This window comes from Garra rufa, chromosome 11 (genome assembly GCF_049309525.1).
Source record: "Garra rufa chromosome 11, GarRuf1.0, whole genome shotgun sequence".
Taxonomy (NCBI): Eukaryota; Metazoa; Chordata; class Actinopteri; order Cypriniformes; family Cyprinidae; genus Garra; species Garra rufa.
The window spans coordinates 1,874,293-1,898,990 of NC_133371.1; the positions used below are offsets into that span (position 1 = coordinate 1,874,293).

A 24,698-nucleotide genomic window follows, 5' to 3' on the forward strand; every position below is an offset into this window, starting at 1 on the left:
CCATTACAGTGCATTGCAGAAGGCACTTTATCATTTATAATGTTTAAGTTTTTTTGTGTTTGACGGGGTGTGATACTGACGTACATAGACATGTTGGGCTGCCTTGTCCAGTTTGTACTCTATGATTCCCGAATATGCCCTTAAGTACATTCCTTAGTGAGGAGTCGGTGAGAACACTATGGTGTGTGTGTGTGTGTGTGTGTGTGTGTGTGTGTGTGTGTGTGTGTGTGTGTGTGTGTGTGTGTGTGTGTGTGTGTGTGTGTGTGTGTGTGTGTGTGTGTGTGTGTGTGTGTGTGTGTGTGTGTGTGTTGAGGTAGAAAAGGCACCAACTGTCACTTGTTTGTTGTCAGAATAGATGTCTGTCATGTCTTGTCCTCAGGCAAATTATGCTGAACAAGGTATTTCCTAGACTGCTGTTGTGTAGAGTGAAGCATGCAAGCCATCTTAATATTAGCCATCTCATGCGTCTTATTTGAGAGTAAATATTTGACTTAAATTGCTTCTTCCAAGGCTGAATAATTCATTAGCAAATCAGTCTGAATCTAAATTATTTTTTTATAAATGTGTCCACTAGGGGTGTAACGGTACACACATCCCCACTGAAAAAAATGGCTCTATGCATATTTATTTATTTTATTTAACTTTTGTTTTTGTTTACGGAAATCATACTTTGACTTCAAAACCAAGGTACTTACTGAGTGTTGGGGAAAGTTACTTTTAAAAGCAATGCATTACAATATTGAGTTACTCCCTAAAAAAGTAACTACTTACTTTATGGAAAGTAATGCGTTGTGTTACGTTACTTTTGTGTTACTTTCGTCAAATCTGGGCAGGGCTTGCTTGTTTGTTTTTAATATAAAAAGGTCTAATTTTGGCAAATGTAAAAGCCTTTTTACACCAAAAGCCTCAGGCTTAGAGAAAAGTAAATTCACATCTGTACAGTAGACCACAGAAGAAAGCAATAAAAAAAGGAAAACAAATGTTAGATTATCTTGAGTAATTTTTGCTTATAAGCATGGATGAATTAGATCATCGAAGGTCGGCAGCAAATACATTGGTTAATAAAATGGGATTAAATACATAAATGATATTTGTATTATTTAACATATTTAATTATTGCAGGTTTGCATTAAATTTCACTTTTTTTATTCATTTTGAGGGATACTGTATTTGTTTTTGTAGTGAGTGAGAAGAATTAATGCATGTTTACATTTATTCTAGTAACATCAAAAAGTAATATTATTACACTCTTAAAAATAAAGGTGCTTCATGATGCCATAGAAAAACTATTTTGTCTAAATGGTTCCATAAAGAACCTTTAACATCTGAAGAACCTTTCGGTTTCACAAAAGGTTCTTTGTGACAAAAGAAGGATCTTCAGATTATAAAAAGGTAAGGAAGAGATGGTTCTTTCTCTATGGCATCACTGTGAAGAACCTTGTGAAGCACCTTTATTTTTAAGTGTACGTAACTTGAGTTACTTGTTACCCCAAACACTGCTTATTGAACGCTATTTTTTTGTGTCCCGCTAGCATCCATAAATCACAAACTACTAAAAAGATTTTGAGAATGTTAGAAATTAATTTATCAAAGTTTGAGACAGCTTGAACAAATATTCCATGCAGTTTCTCTAACATTATGAACTTATATAAATTTTTTATAATAACAGACAATTTACTAAAATATTGTGAAAAAAAAAATAGAATGCAAACAAAGATTTTTAACTCATAGCGTTGCAGTCTGTCAGCCATATAATGGCGGTCAATTGGCTCCATGGCTTTGAGAGTCAAAAAAACATACACCGACAAAACCAAATTAAACCCTGCGGCTTGTGAGTTAAAAATCTTTATTAGTGTTCTACTGAAGAAACAAAGTCACCTACATCTTGGATGCCCTGGGGTAAGCAGATAAACATAATTTTCATTTTTGGGTGAACTATCCCTTTAAGATGATATTTTAAGACACTGCTGTCATTACCTGATGTCAACTACCAATTATTATTACGTGACTCCTTTAAAATGACCATTTTTACGAAGATAATGAGTGACATAACTCACAGTATCACCTTTATTTTGTTTACTTATGTAATTATAATTAAGGAATATCCTGTGTTGCGTATTACTGTCATTTTCGTTTCCCTAAGTATACATTAGTTAAACTGCATAAACAACTGATTTCTCTGAGACACCCTGTCACACCCTTCTGTACACTGGCAACACAAGGAAGACTTCGTGTTACATAATTGCAGTGAATCAGACTCTGTCCTCTATCCAAGAAACAGCTCAGACCAACAGATGGTGCTGTGCTCCATGAGCTTTCTGTGTTTATCAGTCTGTATATTCAGAATGCCCAAGAAGATTTCTGTGAGTTTAATTAATTAGTTTAACAAAAGAAAATTAGGATGATGTTCACATGTGAGTTTTAACAGCCTAGCTTGTTCTTCTGGTTAACAGGCTTTGATTTATTTTTCTTTCTTTTTGAATCCTCTGGGCTGAATAAATTTTGCTGTGTGATTCTGTAAAGCACAATGTGTGCAACAGATGTCAGACACCCAGAATATGGCCGTCTCGCCACATGTGTACATATATACACCCATATACCTCAAGGGAGACTCTGACTCACTCATGAAGTCATTGCTCATTGGCAGAAGGCTGGGTAAAACTTGTTTCCACTGTTTAACCTTTCAAGTTTACACTGATCCTCACTTTTCTGACCTGTGCTGTCAAGACCAGTATTCTCAGAAGAACAGTTCCTTGAAAATGTATGCGAAAATATGAAAGCTGAGGTATTGCATCATACAGTAGTGGACATCGACCCTGTAATTTTGAGGTTTCCCACCCTTTTGTTACTCTGTAATTTGCTCCTGAAATAGCAGACATTGAGGGCATTGTGTGACAGCAAAGCTAAATCCATCGCTGCCTGGAGACTCCCAGAAAGGCTGTACACGTCTTTGCTGACTTTCCCTTTCTGAACTCACTGTCTTGTTGCATTAATTGTGAAGGGCTTGAATGAGAGTAGTGGCAGCTGTCAGCTTTTCCTAATCCCACTGCTCACTTTGCTAAAATATTTCTGCTCTAAGCTGCTTAGCTGAGGTGGTCGTGTTCGCTTTAGCCTCTTAACTAGACGTTGCATACCTGGGCGTTTGAATGCACCTGCACACATACACTTTATTATTCACTGATAGATTGAGTTAACAATAAAATTCCACTGAAGGTTTAGTGCAAATATTTGCCTTGTTCAAAGAACTACAGTTGCACCAAAACATGTTTGAACACTTAAAATGCAATGCACATAGGATTTTATTAACTGAAGCGGTCGGTTTCGATTTAGCCTCTTAACTAGAAGTCACATACCTGGGTGTTTGCATGGCATCTGTACGCACTGACTTTATAATTCATTAATAGGTTGAGATAACAGTAAGATTCCACTAAAAGTTTCGTGCACATATTTGTCTTAGAGACAAAGACCTAGAGTTGCACCAAAACTATTTGGACGCACACACACACACACACACATATACATAAAAATATTTCTTAAAGGGATAGTTCACCCAAAAATGAAAATTTGATGTTTATCTGCTTACACCCAGGGCATCCAAGATGTAGGTGACTTTGTTTCTTCAGAAAAACACAAACAAAGATTTTTAACAAAAACCAGTGCAGTCTGCCAGCCAAATAATAGAGGTGGATGGGCACCAAACCTTTAAAAGTAAACAAAAACATACACAGACAAATCCAAATTACACCCTGCGACTCGTGACGATACATTGATGTCCTAAGACACGAAACGATCGGTTTTTGTGAGAAACTGAACAGTATTTATATCATTTTTTACCTTTAATACACAGCCACGTCCATCTGTCCTGAACACGAGCTTTTCATCCGGTTTGTGACGTGTATGCGCTCTGGCGTAGAATACGCAAACGCCGGAAGGGGAAATCGGTTAAAAGTCCCGGATGAGTTTGCGCAAGCAAATGTAATCTTTTAGCTTTAAATCAGTTTGAACGATCGGGATAAGCGCAAGTAATTACCTTTTTGAATAGCCGCTATAACCACAGTCTGTGTGCACTGTGTAAACAATGAGTGTAGTATACACGCGACAGATCGCTTCCGGCCTTTGCGTATACTACGCCAGAGCGCATACACATGTCACGAGCCGAAAGCTAAACTCGTGCTCAGGAGAGAGGGACGTGGCTGTGTATCAAAGGTAAAAAATTATATAAATACTGTTCAGTTTCTCACAAAAACCGATAGTTTCGTGTCTTAGGAGGACAACGTGTCTATATTGTTTAAAATAAAGAAAGTGAATGTGATGATCTACCTCTTGCTTTGTTTGTAAACCTGTAAAGGAGAATTACCTTCATCCAACATCTCCTGGTTAAAAGTTCAGGCAAATAAGACTTTTGAGGTTTTTTTTTTTTTTTTTTTTTTTTTTTTTTTTATAGGAAAGGTCTGTCATATGGATTTTGTAATTAAGCATTAAAGAGTTAGTTCACCCAAAAATGAAAATTAGCCCATTATTTACTTACCCTCCAGGCATCCTAGGTGTATATGACAAATCCAGTCGGAGTTAAATTATTATAAAAAATTATCCTGGCATTTCCAAGCTTTAAAAATAGCTTGGGTGGGTGTTTCTCTTTATTAGTCCAAAACAAGTCCAAGAAAATGCATCCATCCATAATAAAAAAGTGCCTCACACGGCTCTGGGGGGTGAAAAAAGGCCTCCGATAGCGAATCAATGCATTTTTGTAAGAAAAATATCCATATTTAAAACGTAATAATCACTTGTGTAATAATCAAGCTTGCGCCAACTGGTCATATATCTGTAGCATTTTTTGAGGAACTACATTTTTAATTGTCATTTACTCATACTCATGTTGTTGCAAAACCATGCAATATCCTTAAGGAACAGACAAAAGAAGAAATTCCCAAGCATGCACTGGCCTTTTCCATGCAATTACAATAAATGGAGAGACTGAAGCCATCAGGCCTTTAAAAGGATACACAGCACCACGGAATTAGAAATGGCCTGTTCATTGTACTTTCATGGAAACTAGCAAGTTGTACAATTCTTCCAGAATTTTACTTTGTTTCATGTTTCATCATTGTAAATTAGGAATGCACCGAATGTTTGGCAACCGAAATTAATAAGCGAAAAGGCCAGATAAATTATACCGAACAATAGAGTGATGCCATCAAATAGAGGCGCACACTAATGCAGCAAACATGTCGGCAGTGTGGAAATCGCGAACTGGCCTTCATCATTAGTAAATAAACTACAGAACATTGTTGTCTAATACATGCACAAACTGTATGTATTCTGACAGCTCTGCACAAGCTCATTAGCCAGAGTTTAAAGTCCAACGCATGAGGAAAATCTGCGCTGAAACAGCGTAATGACAATCATTCATAAATCTGCTGACTGCTGCTGTCAATTGTACATTTATTATAACATTCTCTATTGCTCAGCAAGGCTGCATTTATTTGTACATTAAAAACACATGCCTGATTCAAGAAGGGGGTCTTAAAATGGACAAATAATATTATTTTACTAACTTATTCATTTTAAATTAAATTGTGCTTTGTTGGTAGGCTTTAATGTCTACTAGAATGTTAAAAATGTTTAGTGTTAAGTACATTTTTCTAAATTGTTGTTTTGTAATTTATTTTTTAAATTTTTTGAAAAGCAAAAAAAAACAAAAAACATTTTGGTTAAAAAAAAACAAAAAAAACACTGAAAACCATGTACAGTAATCGGCCTTTGGCCCAGTGTTTAATTTTTGGGCTTCGGCCAAGAATTTTCATTTTTGTGCATCCCTATTGTAAATTCTTGTCAAGACATTGAGGCCATTTGTTGATATTGCCATACTTTGATATCCACCACATTGCAGTTGTATTGTTTTGTTCATGGTTCATCTTTGTAATTTATTAACCATCATATAATTTTATGTTTATTGCCTTTTTAATCAGCTGACATACTACATTACATGCATAACACTAGTGACTGCAGTCAATCATTATAAGTAGTTTGCTTTTGGAATCTTGTAAAAGATTTTATTTTTGCTTGATTCCATTTTTCCATATTCCAATTCATCAAAATAAAACATAACACTCTTATATATTTGTGTTGTAAAATGATTCATCGTGATTAGTCACATCCAAAATAAATGATTTGTTTACTGTGTGTGTGTGTGTGTGTGTGTGTGTACGTGTGTGTGTACGTGTGTGTGTACGTGTGTGTGTGTACAGTGTACTGTAAATTAGAGGTCGACCGATGTATCGGTTTTGCCGATTAATCGGCACCGATAGTTGATTGGCCGACCTATCGGTTATCGGCAAAAATCCTTGCCGATAGTTTTTCCGGGTTGCGTTCTTTGCTGAAGCGGCTCAGCTCCGCTCCACTCCGCTGTCATAGAGTATGAGAGGTTAAGCCCCAGACCAATGTTTAATCTCAGGATTGTTACCATATATTTGTATTGATTTATATCCAGCTGGTCATATTCTTAGCCAGCAAAGTTGCAGATTTAAAGACGTGACGTGAGAAAGCAAACTGTGTTCATTCAGCCGACAGAATCCTGCCGAGTCACAGCGCGCCATAGTTTTACATTACAGATCTGTCCCAAATCATTGTTAATGTTGATAAAGACTTGACTCTGGGCTGGAAGATTGAGTATTGTGCATTTAAGATTTTTTTTTATTTTATTTCTGTAGCTCTAATAATGTCTGTATGCTTCATATAGAGCTATAATTTATGTTTTAGCCTTTTCGTCAGGCAGCTGAAGCATGGTAGTTACGCACTTTATTTTACAATGCCATTTTCCTGTTCTTATTTTATTTTAATAACTGATCAACAAAAATATCTATTAAAAATTAAGATAAAAATTATACAAAACGAAATTCGTTTAAGAAGGGATTTTCCACAAATAAAAACATACGAAGTGGTCAAAAATTGTGTCCGACCCTCTCAAATTCTCCCGGCGTATTGCCGTCCAATTCATACCACGTCCTTTATGACATTTACAAATTACACAAACTTCTTTCGTAATTAACATATTAAACTGAAAAAAACAAACAAATAATATTTAAACAAATGTAAAACAGAAAAGAAATTGTTTCTGAAATGGCTGCAATTAACGATATAGATCGCACTTTCTCTTTCCGTTCGATCTGTTCTTTAATCTAACCTTTGCCGCTTTTTTTTGATCATTCTTGAAGTAAACATTTGCCCGTTTGGTGATTAAATAAACTGTTTTAGATTTCTGCTACACAACGTGTCCTGTGTGTGTTTGATACCTGCAAGTTATCCGTTAACCCAGCGCTGCACGTTTGTCCGGCCGGTTTCATTAAGGGTGGGTAAAAAAAAAAGGATTCTCCGATGCATCGCAATCCTCTCTTCAATGAGCGTGTGTTTTTCCCGCATATGGCACATGTGCGCGCTAGAGACGCGGCGGGCTTCATTGCACAGGATTTGCACTGTGAGCTACATGTGCATTGTTTGACATTGTTCAACCGCAGTTTTTTACTTTACATTTGCCTTCATTTCTGCCGTTTGTAATGCAGTACTATTAGATGCACAAAACTCGCGCACTGACAGACTTTCACTTATGCTTTGGGTTTGTTCGTCCTAAAAAGCTCGATTGTGGATGCGGTTAAATGCACTTGCATTTTCGAATACTTTTATACGAAACTGATGTACAGTACACACAGTCAGTTATGTTTTCAGAGCAGGACAAAAAATCTGATATATCGAAATAGATCTGTGCATTCGTTTTAATGCAGCCTGTTAAAGAAGCTACTGTCTACGATCTCATCAGCAATAATCAAATGATAAAGAAAAAGAACACTTATTTTAAATAAGTAATTGTTTAAAAAAAGTAGCCTGCTTATATAATGGAAAAATCAATTTGATGTAAAATGTAAATGAAAATGTAGCCATACAGTAATATTGAAAACGGAGAATGTGATGCATGGTTATATTTAGTTGATATTGAAAATCGTAATTAAATTGAATCTTAATTTTAAGATGGCAGTAGGCCTACTGACATACAGAGATTCCAAATATCCACAAAAGGCATAAAACCTGCAATTTTACATATTGTTAAAATGTTTATTTTGTTAACATTAATGAACTATGAAATAACTTTAATGATCAATATATAATAATTATTAATATTTTTATTCATTTACAAAGCATGGTTTAGTATTTTTTTTTAAATAGTACAGCACTATTTTAGTTGCCGTTCAGTATCCATTTTCAAAAACTATCGGTTAATTAATCGGTATCGGCCAGTGTGGTCCAACCTAGCTATCGGTATCGGTAAAAACCAATATCGGTCGACCTCTACTGTAAATGTATTATTTACACATACTCTGCCGGTCAAAAGTTTGGGATCAGTAAGATTTTATGTATTTTAAATAAGTTTCTAATGCGCATCAAGGCTTATATGATCGAAAATACTGAAAAAAAAATTTAATTGTGAAAATTATTACGATGTAAAACAACGTTCTTCTATTTTTATATACATTTAAAAATCAAATGTATTTCTGTGATCAAAGCTAAATTTTTCAGCATCGTTACTCCAGAATTTTATCATTTATATTTTTTTGATTATTTAGTTAACATTTTTCATCATTATTATTTGTGATTTTAATTTTGTGAACAGAAATCTCTCTTTTGTAATGGCTTAGGATGGTTTTCCCTTTTAGTTTCAAATTTACGATCTTGGTTTTGCTTATTTATAGGCTACACCTATCAATTTTAAGATTAAAACAAATTCCTAAAAGATGGATTTGTTATTTTTGATTTAACAGCAAAACAACAATAAAACAATGACAAACTAGCCTATATAGCATTTATTAACAAAAACGAATAAGTCGAGGCATGGACTACATCACATGCTGTATTATATGCCGACTAATAAATTACAGGATGAGCAAACACTGAGCAATCAAATTAATTAATAAAAAATAAAAGAAAGCCTCCATAGCATACTGTGAGGTAAACGGCAGAGATAACAGGGTTTTCAAAATGAAAACAAACAAACAAACAAACAAACAAGTAAAACTAAACTGGCTTTCGGTGACAGTGCTTGCATGTATTTATTTATTTTTCTCCCTGAAAACACGAGCTGTGGAGCAGACGCTTCGGAGCAGCGCAGCATGCACTCGCACAAATCCAACCACAGCAAATTTTAACTCGCACATTCTCAAAAATTGTTGCATGTCCAAACGGTAGGGGTGGGCGGTACACCGGTATCATAGTTAACACCGGTGTGGCATTGCGCCACGACATGGATTTTCTAATACCGTCAATACCGTAATAAATCTATTATGTGCCTTGAACGGCTGCATTTACATCAACAATAGCTCATTCTAAATAATAAGGCACTAAAGTTTAATTTGCCTGCGACTGGTTGTCAATAGCATGCGCACATACAGTCAGTGCGTTCACACCAAACGTCAAGCGAGCATGCGCATCCCGTCACTCACTCTAGTTTATCCGCGGGAGGTTTCCCCATCACTCGCGCGAATAACAACACGGCGCGATTGACATGGCGGAGATAAATACGATCGCTGCTTTGTTCCTGTTGTGCAAGTTCTAAATGCACCGAAAAGCCAAACGCCGAAGTGTCTAGGCTCACAGCAAAGTAATGTATCAGAGACATATCTCATACCTCATTCCTTCTATAAACAAAGTGTAGATAGTATAAGTAAGAGATTGATCGCAGTACAGAGAGTGTCGTTGATTATAATAGAGCTTTGTGATATCGCAAACTAAGATGAGGAACAGCTTTTAATATTTTTATGGGAGTTTTTAAATGAGATATTAATTTAATACAGCTGTTAAATAAACGAGACGTTATTATTAAGTGACTTAGATTGTCTGAGAATAACACTATGCCCGATTTTGGTCTGTTTCGTAGTCAAAATTTATTCTGGAACAAGACACACTGCTGTGTTTAAATGAAGATGCGCCGTTCTCCAATCAAACACAGCGGTGTTTCCTTTATAGGTGAACATGCGTTTTAAACTAATCTAGTGAAATGATTCAATTTCCCATTCATAATGAGAGTCACTTGAATGAACCATGTGTTCTGACGAATCAAATGAACAATACGATTCAGTAAATAATTTCAGTGTCTTGCCGCCACCTGCTGACAGATCCTTTCAGTTATTGAAATCTTAAATACTTGTGGATTCCAAATTTTATTTTAAAAACACTAATCTCAACATGAATTTATAGATTTAATTGCACTCATGGCACCTCTGAGCCTCATTTTCATGGACAACACTATAAAAATTAAGACAGAAATCTTGCTGATCATTATTACTTGCTGAACTATTACTAGCACTACCTCATAGGGGTTTCAGTTCAATTAACAAATTGACTTGACTGGAGAAGCCACATCTCAGTGGCTCTTATTCATCAGCATTGAAGGGCCTGAGTTGGACCGTTTCAATGGCCAGAAGGTAGTTGAAGTGTTGCACTCACACACAGCAATGGCTTTGAGAGTATCGCTCTAGAACAGAGACAATATTTGTGATCTTCTTAACAAGACCAGGAACATAATACCGTGATATTATACCGGCACCGTTCAAAAGATGAAAAATACCGTGATATAAATTTTAGGTCATATCGCCCACCCCTACCAAACGGTGATGCAAATATAGCATGACAAATAATTAACTGCACTTCAAGCTTTCGTAAAATTAAAAACTAAACACAAAATGTCTATATACCATAACGAAGACGAACTGACAGCGTCACGTGTGGATGTAATGTGTAAAACGGGAACATGAAAGGAATATTCTAAAAGCAACTCATGTAAACACCTTAATCATATTATTGTCTTATTCAGAATAAAGTCATTAATTAGAATACTGGCGTCCATGTAAACGTAGTCAGTGTCACATAATTCTTCAGAACAATTATTATTACTTTATTATCAGTTATCACAGATTTATTATCAGTGTGGAAACAGTTGTTGCTTAATATTTTTTGGAGCCTTTGATACTATTTTTTTTTTTTTCCCTAGAAGTAATGACTAATTATTAATGACTAATGACTCATCATTTTAAATTGTACTTACATTTTGCAGTATTTTTTTCTGTGTTTTTAATCAAATAAATGCAGTCTTGATGAATATAAGAGACTTTTTTTTTAAACTTTACGGCCTGGTTTCACAGACAGGGTTTAGACTAAGCCAGGATTAAGTCATAGTTCAATTAAGAAATTTAAGTAATTTTTATAAATGTGAGTTAGAATAAAACATTATTGGTGTGCATCTTGAAACAAAACAAAGGCACAGATATTTTTAGGATCAGTTAGTGCAAGTTTCTTTCAGTTGAAACAGCTCAGACTTGCAGTTTAGTCTGGGACTAGTGGTAGTGTACATGGATGCAAAAAATTGGATTTAAAAAAATGTTAATTTTATATTACAAATATGAGTTAGATTAATATAAATGTTAATGTAATATAATATGCAAATATGTTAAAATTATACACTGTATGTATTCATATATACATAATATACACAGTTTACAAATTATGTAAACACAAACTTATTTTGGATGCAATTTATCATTTGACAGTACTAGGGTGTATTAGAGGTGGCACAGTTCACAAAACCCACGGTTCGGTTTGTATCACGGTTTTCGGTTCTGTACGGTTCTTGTTTTTATTTTTCATTTTAATCTTTAACACGCCAGAAGTTTACTTTGGCATATGAAATGTAGCTTGATTATCCACAATTTAGGATACATATTTAAAAAAAAAAAGTGATATCATGTAATCATGCACAAACTGAATTGGACTTGACTTTAAGCACATTATTGAGACCATCTCTGAGGAAAGCTAGGGGAGATTTGATACAGCAAGAGAGAAGACATTGATGACATGCTTTTCATTTAATTGGCAAAAACAGGACAATGTGTATCTCTGCAGGAAATTGTGTGCCTTTTTAGCACATAAAGATTGAACTGAAGAATTAACTTGCATGTCTACCAACACACTGGCGTGATGTCTTCTCAGATGAACTGACAAATTAAGATGAAATCATGAAATCCAAAATGTTCCCACACACCTGACCTGGCTAAGGGGCCGTTCACATGAAGCGTCTTTTGTGCACTCAAGTTCGTTATTTCAAATGTAGACGCGTGATATGCGCGCTCGTAATGGAAGCGACGCGGTGCGACACGATCGTTTTTTCCAGGCGCGTCCGCGCCGCATCGAGATAAAAACATCTCAACTTTTCAAAATTCCGCAAGCTCACCGCAGGCCATGTGACATGAACCAACCAATCAGCTTCATCCTTTCCTTTAATAAAATTGAAAGCACAGCCAAGTTGGATGAACAGCGTATCATAGCTGGCGCATCCTCCAACTCCAGGCAGCCTTCCTTATCTCTCCCACCTGCCATTTCTACACGTGACGTAACCTGCAGCACTCCACTTTTACTGTCTGTATTTCTACACGCACCTCTTATTTCGCGCAAAAAGGACACTCAAGAGGCTACATTGCGCATGCGTTGAACCGTGCGACGCACACACGCACCGAACCGAGACAAGCGAACCGAATGGTTCGAATGTTTTTCATGTACCGTGCCACCACTAGTGTGTATGTGTAAACGTATCTCTGATTTATCCTAAAATAAAGTTTTCATCATTTTAGTGATAGTAAGACATACATTCAACAGTACAACAGCAATATATTCAAGTGGAAGCAAACTTTTTTGATGGGATTTGCTTTGTGTACAATATGTACAATTGTACATATGGCATGATGGTAGTTTTTCTGAAATGCTCATGAATTGTGTGTCCATTTATGTAGATGTTTTTTATTCGTTTATGTCATCATTTAGTGAGAATGCGGTGGCTAAAACATAAGCATCAGGCGCGCTTCATTATGTGTGTAGTAAACATTATTCACACAGATGTGCAGAATGTGCAGGATTCTTGGATGAGCAATCTTTTTGATTGGCTTAACATTTACACATACTAGGTCCATATCGCCATTTGATTTACTGACCTACGTTTGATTTATTCATTTGACAAATTCTGTGACATTCTGCGTTATACAGTAAATTCCATTTCTATGCTTAAATTCAACATTTCTGTTCGCATTTTCCGCGTACAGAAAACATAATGCCCTACATATGGTTTCTATTTGGATTGTATTGGGGTTGGTTGGTGTCTTGCATTTCTTTTAAGGTGGCCTTCCAGTGAACTTTTTGTGTGTGTTTTATAAACTAGACAAGTCATCTTGTATCTTTGTAAGTTTCCAGTGGTGCCATATCCTAGTTTTTATGATTTTGTTGGCGGTCATATCTTTTTATAACCATGATCTGATTGTACCTTTAATTGGTTTGATTACAGACCTTTCTGCTTTCACGTATTTCTCTATAATATACGTGTCCAAACCTGTTTATAGAGGACCATTGTCCTGCAGAGTTCAGCTCCAAGCCTAGTTTAAACACATGAACCAAAATAATCAAGGTCTTCAGACTCACAAGAAAGTGTGTTGGAGCTAAAGCACTAACTGCTCTACTGGTTAATTTGGTTAGAACAGGCACTATTGTTGTTTGTTCTTGGTTTAAAGTATGTGACAGACAGGCCCCTAAGAAGGGTAATGAACCCGAAGATGGTCTTTTGTTTGTCCGCGCACACGCAGTGAACGTGACACAAATTTTTAATCCTTTAGTTCCAGAACAAGTCCGCAGTGATCTGTTATGACCTCAAATCATAATTCAGCCTTCGAGATTGACTCTGTCAGCTCTCACTGTGAGCCATCCCCTTAGTTGCTCATTTTTATAGTATTTTCTGTTGGCAGAACCATGATGGATAGATTTGTAAGACGCAATTCGACAAGGTCATCTCACCATGGTGATGACCAATCATGGACAGGCTTCTATATCCTCTGTGGTGCATTTAAAATGTTTTTAAGTTGATTTTCTTCTTTTTGCATACATGCAAACAGTTGTTACATCATCGCTAAGAGACGCTAAGCTCTCTGTACTGCAGTGACAGATGGACACCATGAGAGAAGGGAGGGAGAAAGAGTGAAACCCATTTTCTCTTTCAGCAGAGGTACGGGACTTCACCCACAGTGCAGGAGCGACCGGACTGCGACCGATTGGAGTTTGCTCAGTCGTATGGACCACAAACTGGGATAAAGACTATCAAAATCACGCATTATGAAAGCAGGAGCGGCCTGACCTGCAATCCACTGACTGTAAAACATACAATAAAACCATTAAGTGACGCAAGAAGAGGCAAAGATTTGTTGGATATCAGCTTGTGCAAGTGGAGGTTATGACTCTGTTTTGATGAAGAGATTTCCATCAGATTTCTGTGGAATATACCTGTTGTGGTTTCCATTGGTAGTTCTCCAAAGAAGAGGCGTGGAGACGTAGAAGATAAGGACCCAAACATTTAAGAATCCATTCTTGATTAGCAAACCATCTAGTCATCTATTATTCCGCAGGTTTGCGTGTGTTTGCATTGGCTTACATGAGCTTGTTTATCAGGGTGTGTCTTTATAAGCCTGTCCAGGTAAGTTAAAATGGCTTTGTGGGGTTTAAAAGCAGGTGTGCATTAGTCAGCCCTCCCTCATCCTTTCTCTCTGAGAATGGGAGATGAGTGAAGCCATCTCATTTGCTGATCAGATCACGGAGAGATTAGCAGCCTAAATGAGCATTAGAAGAAGTCGAGCTTTGAGGTGTCTGAATAACATCCTGAACAGTCTTACCATGTAGCATGTGTTTTTCATTTGAACACCGTGAAGAACTGGTGGGAAAAGAAGCGAGAAGACGGCTATTGTTGGTGGACTTTATTCCAAACTGGTTGGCTTTTTGGACTTCAGATTGACAGAAAACCTCACCATTACACAAGAGCCACAGAGCTGATATCACGACTGTAACTTCAACCAGAAGATAGTGTTCTCTGACCCTGAAATAGGATCAGCCGGAATGACTTTTAAAGGATACTCCATCTCTGTCTTTGACTGAACAATTTGCTGGACCCATTTGTGACACTTTCAGTCAGCGTCACCATGTATGTGCTGTGCACACTGGTGTTGCTGTCTCTCCACAACCTGTTTAAGAGACCCAGGGTCCCGGAACCCTCTGAAACTTATGCTATCGAGGGTCCTGAGCAGCACAAACCAGATGCAGCCAAATTGGGACGCAAGAAGAGGAACAAACACCACTTGCCTGGAAGTTCTGGACCACCTGAGACCTCAAGAGTCTCTAGACAGCATGACTTTGAAAGATGCCTGGATGAACCCAGCAGAGCAAGTAAAAGAAGATCTGTGCGGCTGGAAAATGCACATGAGAGGAGAAAGAGAGCACAGGTGAGATTGAAAATGGAGAGACGAGGGGAGAAATAGATGTTATGTGCTGGAAATTCAGTATCAACAGTTTAAGGTTGTTGTTGTTGTTCATTTCTTTTTACTGTGCTGATAAATACATGCTGATCACCGTCAAATGGAGGTTGTTGATTTTGATTGATCAATCCATTTAGGAGCTGAAACAGGTTCTCCACATTCTTAACAGTCTGGAACAGTTCCTGGATAATTATTTATTGATGGGTTTCGTCTTCTTATAAGTATTGTATTATTGATTTAGCGAAACATCAGACGCTTTGCTAGGTTCAAGGTTAAGGCTCGGTTTCCTGTTCTTTGGGCTAATTGAGTGTGAATTTTCACTGTCACTGCTGAAAGTCTTATTTTAGTCAATTAGAAATGTTTCAAGATGCTCAGTTGTTTTGTTTTGTGAGATCAGCTGCTTTTAGATGAATAATTCAAAAAGTAAAAACTTGTAAATATCAGCGTGTTCCATTTACAGAGGCTTCAGTACACCATTTTTTCGGTGAACGGTTCCTAAAAGAACCATTTTGAAGAACATTTTAAAAATCTAAAGACCATTTTTTTGACTATAAAGAACCTTTTCTGCATTTGAAAGGTTCCATGGATGGGATGTTCACGGTTCTTCATAGAACCATTGATGCCAATAAAGAACCTTTATTTTTAAGAGTGTACATGGGGATTTTCAAGTACCTGGAATGATGTTTATCATCCTGTCCCATTTCTAATGTTCTCTGCTGTCGGATAGACTGTTTTAGCGGATAAAAGTGGTTACATAAGCAGTGGGTTAATCAGAGAGCTCCCTGTCCTCTTTAATCATAATTAAATCCATACAGAATCCACTCAATCTACCATCGTTTCATTTTATCCATCTTGTTTGCCTTGTTGGATCAGCAGAAATCTCTTCTTGCTACAATTGATTTTATAGACTGTTTATTCCACTAGTAGCATCAGTTCTTGGAAAAATTCTTCATTGGTTGCAGCCTTTTTGTTAAATTCTTAAAAATAAAGTTTCCAAAAGGGGTTTTTCACTGCAGTGCAATTGAAGTTTTGGATTTCCCAAAGAACCTTTCTGTAAATGGTTCTTAGAAGAATCATTTTTCTTATTGTAAAGCACTCTTAAAAACCTTTTGTGTAATTAAACGTTTCCATGGATGTTAAAGGATCATCATGGGATCATATATGCCAATAAAGAACCTTTATTTTTATTTTCGCATTTTTATGCACAAACATTCACTGGTGTTTGTGACAACTAAAATAGTCATGAAAAGCATTCTATGTAAGTATATGAATCAACACTCTTGTAGCTACGCTAGTTAAGTTCCAGATTTCATAAGACTTGCGTGTTACAACTTAAACGTTGCCACAAGGGGCGCTCCAATTACCCTGAACTTCCACCTGTATGGAAAGTTGTTTTGCAACGGTATCTGAAAAGAATTTTGTCATCATGGGTATTTAAAAGGAATTATCGCCCACATTTCACATTCACATGCTGCTTTTTTTATGGTGTGTTTCTGGCTATTATTAATGTACATTGTGCTTGCAGTATAGTTATTAAAAGTAAAAAGAGCACATAAAAAATAAGAGCAACTGTCAGTACTTTCAGTTGTTGCCGGGAGTTTAAGGGTGTTCAGTTTTACTTGCCCACAGCCAGCGATTAGAAAGGCAGTATTGGATTATCATTAACAGGCTTGTCGTGTCAATGCATGGAAAAATCCTGAGCTGACACAGATTTGTCATCAAAGCTGACACTGAACTTTTAAGACCTTAATTGGTAAACTTTTAAACTTTTAATATTCCTACAGATGGCTAACAGCCGTTTTGGTATGCTTGGGTTTTACAATTGGAAGTAGTTTTGTAGTGATACGACCATAAAATAATTTATGCTCAGTTGAAGAGCAGCAGCTTTTAATCTATACAGTGTTTATCAGCCAGTTATTTATGTTCCTAAAGTGTGCCACATTCTCTGTGTACTAGCTCATGTTTGTAACCCAGTTACCTAGCAGTGCTTTAGAGAGTTGGCTCTCATGGGAGCAGAAGAATGGTGTCAGTGTAGTTGCTGAGAGGTTCGTCAATTAATACGCCACACAAATGAGTGAGCAATTTCATCTGCTGTGACCAGTTTAAAGACAGGTCTGTCTCTTTTTCTTTTATTCAGCTATATAGTTCATTTTGATATTTTTAACATCAGAATTGTCAGAGTGATACTAATCACTTTATACTCAACTCATAGCATAATGAAAATCATGGAAAGGAAACTAAGTAATTTGTTTTATTACTATTTCTTAGAACAAATAAGCTGTAACGACAATAATCTAATAAGCAATATTGTTAATATTTAAAAAACACTTTCAAATCAACGTCATATGGTGCTACCGACATGCAGAAAACATAAAATAGAAAATTAAACTGCTATTTTCTGCATTAAATTCAGAGTTGTGTTTGTTGTAAAAATAGCAAAGGGTAGCACCAGTAGCTCACAGAGTGCAGCCTTCACACATCATTGAAATGAGGGCTGTGCAATTAATCAAAGTTCAGTTTCGATTTTGATTTTGGCTTCAAACGTGAAAATGCAGTAATCGAGATGAAACGATTATTGCGGCCCTTTCTGCCCCCCTTTCCAGTGGTGCCTAATTTCACATGCAAATCAGCAAAATCATGTAACTTGACTTTCATAAAATGGGACGTGCTTGATTTATTAATGTTTCTTTGATGTTGTGTTTTTAAAAGCGCAAAAGAAAACTTGCGTTGTTCTGTGTATGCGCTCAGAGGTGGAGCAGAACACGGACATGTAAAGTTATCTTTTAGCTCTCGAGGTGAGCGCCTAAATGGTCAAATACAAGCAAAAATATTTCAAAATTAAGCGCTTGGTGATTATTAATGTAAACCCTTGTCAGTTATGTCTTAAATGATCATAAACAGTTGAAAATGAAAATACGCGTGTAACAGTATATTGAATCCGTGTGGCTCTTAAAGTGGCAGCAAATAATATTCCTTCTGCGCTTAATATTAATAAAGTAAAAATGCAAAGAGAAAAATCACTCACTGCTCTTGAATGAAGGACTTTTTTAGTTTTACTAAGAAACAAAGCATGTTTAATTCTTACAGTGAAGACGCTGTTTTATTTTACATTCAGTTAATTACATTCAATTTCTGTAGTAGGCTGTTAGACTACTTTAGACTTGCAGAAAAGTATTCACAGGGTTTCCGCGGGGTCTTAAAAAGTCTTAAAGTCTAAAATTTAAAAATCAAAATTTTAGGCCTTAAAAAGTCTTAAATTCGCTGTTCTAGGTCTTAAATAATTTTACACAGGTCTTATTTTTCCGATGTCCATGTAACGCTACCTCTAATGCTCATTTAAATTCTCTTTTTGTTGTTTCCGTGGTGTTGTAGTTCTTTATTTCACAATTTCAAATATAATTTGCTGTATTTAAACTACAAATGAGACCAGCATGCAATAGCCAATCTCCCAATCAGCTTTCTGTTACTGGCGCGAGTCTCTCTCGGATTGTACCGCAGAAGTAAAATGGATATAACTTTTTAGCTATGGGGAAGTCCAAGTTTAGCAATACTTAGCTTGAAAAAACTGAATATAGGGTTTGGCTAAGGCCAGTTGCTAACAACTAGATTTTTTTCTCCCTCTGTGGAAGTTACTGCGTCTTCAGAATCACAGTAGCAGAATACAGGTCAAACGACCTTTTTCTGTATATAATGTTATCAATAATAATAATAAATATAGGTGGAGCTAGCTGACCGCCAGCCTTCGAAATACTTTTAAAATGTTTTTTTTTTACTTGCCCGACCGAACAAACCGCCTGATTAAAACTGAAGTGACAAAAACAACTAGCGAAGCATCGAAAGGCAAGAAAGATTCATATTTTAATACATTCAACGTAAACAGAAATTGATAATGGATAGTGTATTTCTGGTCTATTTGTGACATACTTTAAAACAAATGAATGTAACAGCATTCTAAAGAAACACACTGAGGTAAAAATTTCAAATGTATAGTTTATTTATAACATGATATAGTTCAGTAATATACCAAGTGAGTTTTTTGCTGAAAATTCTCACAATTACAAATGTTACATTAATTTTAGCTCAATAAAAAAGTAGTTAGTCAAGTAGTTACTTAGACAATATGCAACATTAGCAGAAGCTTTCTCCTAGCAACGTTTTGCTATGATTCAGCGTTTTGATCGAATCAGTTGAAATAACTCGCTCATGAAGTGACTTACTGCCACCTGCTGGTAGTTTAGTGTGTTTAAAAGTATGCCTCCACACCCAACATTTCTAATGTATATATTTATAAATCAATAAATGTATTTAAAACATTAATCTCACTTTTAATTTTGCAGTGAAAATTATGTAATCTCACTGCTAACAGCCATTTAGAATTTATTGATAAATTCATAAAATAAATAAAGGTAATGCATACATTTCAAAAGTAAAAAAAAAGGCCTTTATAAAGGTAAATCAAATATTAAGATGTAAAAGCTAATAGAGCACTGATGAAAATATTGCTTCAGAATTTTTTTTTTTTACATCAGATATTTCTAGTGGTACTTTTATGGGGATATGTTGTGTGGAATAGTATCTGCTGATATGAAAAGTTCACTGTATATCATAGTAATAAATTTAATTTATGACAGCCATGAAATTGTGTTTACTTTTTACATTAAACACATTAAATATTACATGTATGCATTTAATATAATATCTATTTCCATTACAGGTTCGGTCTTAAATTTCATATAAGGTGGTATTAAAAAGGTCTTAAAAAGTCTTAAATTTCACTTGTTCATATCTGCAGAAACCCTGTATTCAGTATTTTTTTTTTCTTCCAAGAAATCACTTTCTCTTTTTTTATCATTTGAATCTATTTCTGTTGTATTGCTATCTTTAAACTAATCACTAATATAAAGTTTTGGACCCAATCATAACTGTGCTAAATAATCATGAATACAGTTTCGACTAAAATAATCATGATTATGATTTTTGCCGTAATTGAGCAGCCCTAATTGAAATAATGGAACTCCCCTGTAGTCCAAAATATGTATAAAACATTGTGGTTTTTTTAATCCTTTATGGGTTTTTTACAGCATATTTCAGTTGGAGACATCATTTGTTATATTATTCCAAATCTTAATACCCGGGGTTCACTTTAAGGCAGGGTTAGTTCAAATTGTACAATGTCATGTGGTGCAACTACTGTTAAATATATATATATATATATATATATATATATATATATATATATATATATATATATGTATTTGTGTGTGTGTGTGTGTGTGTGTGTGTGTGTGTGTGTGTGTGTGTGTGTGTTAAAACATTTTTTAAAATGATTGCAATATTGTACGTATTTTAGTAAATTATTTTTTATTAAATCATTGACTGATCATTGAATGATTTTTGTTTGTTTTAGTAACATTTTTTTTAAAATCAAACAAAACTAAAATTATTTTAACGACTACATTTCTATGAACTGATCTTTTAAAATTAATTTTTTCTTTATCTCTAATTTGTCTTTGTATATCCCCAATAATTCCATTTTGTCACCAAAGAAGCATATATTCCTGTGGCTAAGATGGTACAGACACCAGCAACGCCAACACTGTGGGATCACTTCTTTATACCTTAAATGCCCTCTGGAGAAACACATTTACCAAATGAATAAATGTAAAATTTCAGTGTGCCAAACAGTAGGTGGAGAGCATTGCGATGGTACACACAAACATCCACACAAATTGAGTTGAGTGAAAAGCAGCATCATGCTACATTTGCATGCTGAAATATTTATTCCTGTGGCCAGGCGAGCGACGTAGAGAGAGAGGGAAAGAGGGAGGAGGGAATTGTGGGATAGGTGGGGAAGGAGGGCAGAAGCGCGGGGGGCCGTGATGCGGCTCGGATTCCTCCGTTACCAAGGAACAGCGACAGGAAAAACGGCGTTCGTGTCAGAAGGAGAGTGTGTGCGAGGAGAGAGGAGCTGTATGCTCACATGAATGTGTGTGTGTGTGTGTGAGTGACACAAAGAGAGTACGAGAGGGACGGCTTACAGTAGCTGGTGTCGGTGCAGCAGAGATCGGTGGTGGTGTGTATACATGAGTGTGTGTGTGTGTCTGCGCTCATGCTCCAAATAAACGCTCTGAAATAATGAAGGCATGAGCGACGGCAGGAGACCGCAGGGACAGAGGTGAGTCCAGACATAGAGAGGATGCTGCAACCTTTTACTTAAACTGCAAGTGCTGTTTTTCTGTTCGTATTTCTCCTGATTCAGATTTTGTTCCTGTCTAGAATGTAACGCATTAATCTCTTTCATTAGTCCTGACCTGCATTCACAAGTCTGGTAATGCCCGACGCTGTGTGTACCGTTTAATTCCACGGCGTTTAACATCCAGCGCTGACAGATGTTTGTGCACTAGCATTATGGAGGGATTTACAGGAGCGAAGGGAGGGAAGGAGATGGTGATTTTATTCTTTTATGATGGGGGGATGGGGAAGCTGTAATAACTGGATTCAGTTGAATGTTTCATGGGCTCTTTTATAGCAGAGAAGTTGCATGTGCTTGTGTCCCTGTTTTGCTTGTGTTTGTACAGTGATATAGACAAAGCAGTGCAGAAACGAGAGGCAGACAAGACAGATGGAGAGACACTCCATGAACGATACAGGGAAATCAGACAGACAGCGACAGACTGTTGGACCACAGGATTCATGAAACTGCTCGCTGGTGGCAGACTGTGCGTGTGTGCGTGTGTGCGTGTGTGTGTGTGTGTGTCCATCCATGCATCGACTGATACAGTATGAATTATTGATGCTGTAGGCTAGAGTAAAGAAATGGTCAGCAGTAACTAACAGGATACTTGAAGAGGTTTCAATGATAAATTAAATTGATTTAATTAGAAACCAGATATAAACATTTGCATTGATCTCAACATAAAAGCTAATTTTACAACCTAGTCTCATAAAAATACATACCTCTGGGTACTTTTTAGTAGCACTGTTTTTACGTATGTTACCGCACACTTCGTGCCAGTTTCTAATAGAGATGTTCACTGAGTGGCACTAAAACACGTTCAATACCTGAACCCTGGTATGTTTTTATTATGTTGTTTCGGGTACGTATTGCGACGGTTCAGAGTTGAAATATCTAGGGACTGTTGCTAAAAGTTAATGCTCTATCATGTTGGAAATATGCCTTACACCGAACCTAAACCTACCCGATAGTGTTAACAAATGCAAAACCGATATAAAAACACATTTGTTGAGGCCATTTGAATCCTCTTTGTGTGTAGATTTGAGCTCTTTTGACGAACGGAAGTTACTCTGGATTCGAACTGAAGCTCTTTACCTCTCAAGTACATCTCTGTACTGCGTGAGCTACTGAACAAACCTACCATCTATAAAAAAAAAATCCATAGATATGAAGCTGGGTATGTCATGCTAACATTCAAAAGCATCAATTTTCAAATCTCCCAGCATATTAAAATAGTTAAAGTATTAATATAAAAAGGCATAATAAAAAATTAAGTAACTGTGTGAAAATTACGCTTTATCATGTTTTGTGTAAAAAGGAACAAAAGGGGTCTGAGTTTTACTGCCTCTAGTGTTCATTTCTTTTGGAAACTATGCCGATATGTACTTATTGGTACGTATGTCGCGTCTCGCAAAAAAAGTGCCCCCTAGGTACGTTTTTCTCAAGAGACCAGGTAGCAATTTTAAGTCTGTAATGCTATAGACTGGCTAAAGTCCTAATCCCGAAAAGATGAATAAATAAATAAATGTATTTTATTTATTTATTTATTTGTTTCAAAAACTCTTTCAAAGTTTTCAAAAAATAACTGTAAATCTATAAGGAAAATGGCTTTATATTATTGTTTCCTTTTTTTACAGTTTGTTTTATTATTATTAGAATTTCTTAAATGAAAATATAGCATGTCTTCAAGACCCCTGCAAAAAATGTTGTATCAACCCTATTTTATTCATTAGCTTAGTATCTATAACTACTTAAAAAGGACACTTTGTTCCAATATGTACCTTGTGGAGGACTATCAAGTTGAAATTTAGTTGGAAATACATCTTAATATTGAATATAAATCTTATATAACTTCTTATAATAAAACATAACTTACTATAAATCTTCTATTTCATTTTAGTATATTGTTTTGAGGGAACACACTGGTGCGTTGAGATGTATGTGGTGTTGAATGCTGTTTTAAGTGCTGTCTCTCTAGACCAGCGGTTGGTTTGTACATGAATTTGCCTTTTTTTTCTTCTTCTTTTTTGGTCTATTGGTGGATGTGGGTAGCAGAACTAAAATAGATGAGACACAGGGGAGATAGAGTGAGGCAGAAGTAGGCTAATGAGATTCACACACTCCTCTGTGTGTAAGTATGCTCAAGATGAAAACCATGTCAGTATGATGGAAAAAGCTGGCTCTTTTTCAACTAAACAGCCGTTTTCAACAGGGTTTCATTAAATGTCCGTCTATAAGCCTAGATGAAATGAGTATCCGTGGTGTGCGGTTTCACCAGGGGACAGAAGCTGATCAGATGTTTCATTAGAGCAGTCTGTTGTGCGAGATCCTCCCAGGAGACCACCGTGAGCTCTGCTGAAACATCAGAAGGGCCCAAGTGTTGTTTTACCGACGACAGAGCGTAAATTGACCTTAGGGAAAGAGGACGAGAGAGAGAGAGCAAATGGCACTGGGGTAATTCAGATGCTGTAATGTTTCCTTGTTTACTGTGACTTATGCTGGATAATTAGTGGTGATGTTTGTTTGTACATGTCAGATTTGTCCATACACCCTACAATGAAAAATGAATCCTATAATTGGAAAAGAGTGACTTGCATCAGAATCATGTGGTCTGTTGTTGGTGTTCACTGCTCCCTCTGCTGGAGCAGTTCATGAAAACACTGTGATTAAACAGAAAATGTTTCTTTATTTCACAAGTGCTTTCTATCCCTGATTTCATATTTCAGCTCTTAGGTTTCTTTTCAGGTGAAATAAGGAGTGTCTTTGGGTCGATAGGGATCCTAAAGCTCACTTATACTTGTCTTTTTTCCTGTCAAGTTCACACAAGTTTTGTATTAGACTAGCCACACCTGTAGTTCATCACATTGACTTTGAACATTTTACATTAATCTTTGAAAACCACAATGTTTCACAATATTTTAAACTGTGTTTAGAGTACTATCTGTTTAATCCTATAACTTTTTGTGAAATAATCCTGCCTTGCTTTTAAATAAATGAAACCTGGTTTGATATATTATTAGATAAATGTGCCATTCAGAAACTGGTAAGTCTGCCTTATGGCTAATGAATACTGTTAGGGATCA

General features: G+C 36.2%; 1 protein-coding gene across 6 annotated transcripts in view; it reads left to right on the top strand.

Moving 5' to 3' along the window:
• kifc3 (kinesin family member C3) overlaps window positions 1-24,698 on the top strand; it is a 100,281-nt gene that overhangs the window by 3,588 nt on the left and 71,995 nt on the right. For 3 of the 6 annotated variants that reach the window (XM_073850903.1, XM_073850905.1, XM_073850904.1), the window contains exon 1: window positions 14,091-15,347. The exons of 1 other annotated variant lie outside the window; for it this stretch is intronic. In XM_073850903.1, the coding sequence (XP_073707004.1) occupies window positions 15,048-15,347 (300 nt within the window). In that variant the 5' untranslated portion in view covers window positions 14,091-15,047. Of the gene's footprint in view, window positions 1-14,089; window positions 15,348-21,281; window positions 21,556-24,698 lie in introns of those variants that run through there. 2 more of the 6 variants (XM_073850902.1, XM_073850907.1) reach the window with 2 other exon arrangements.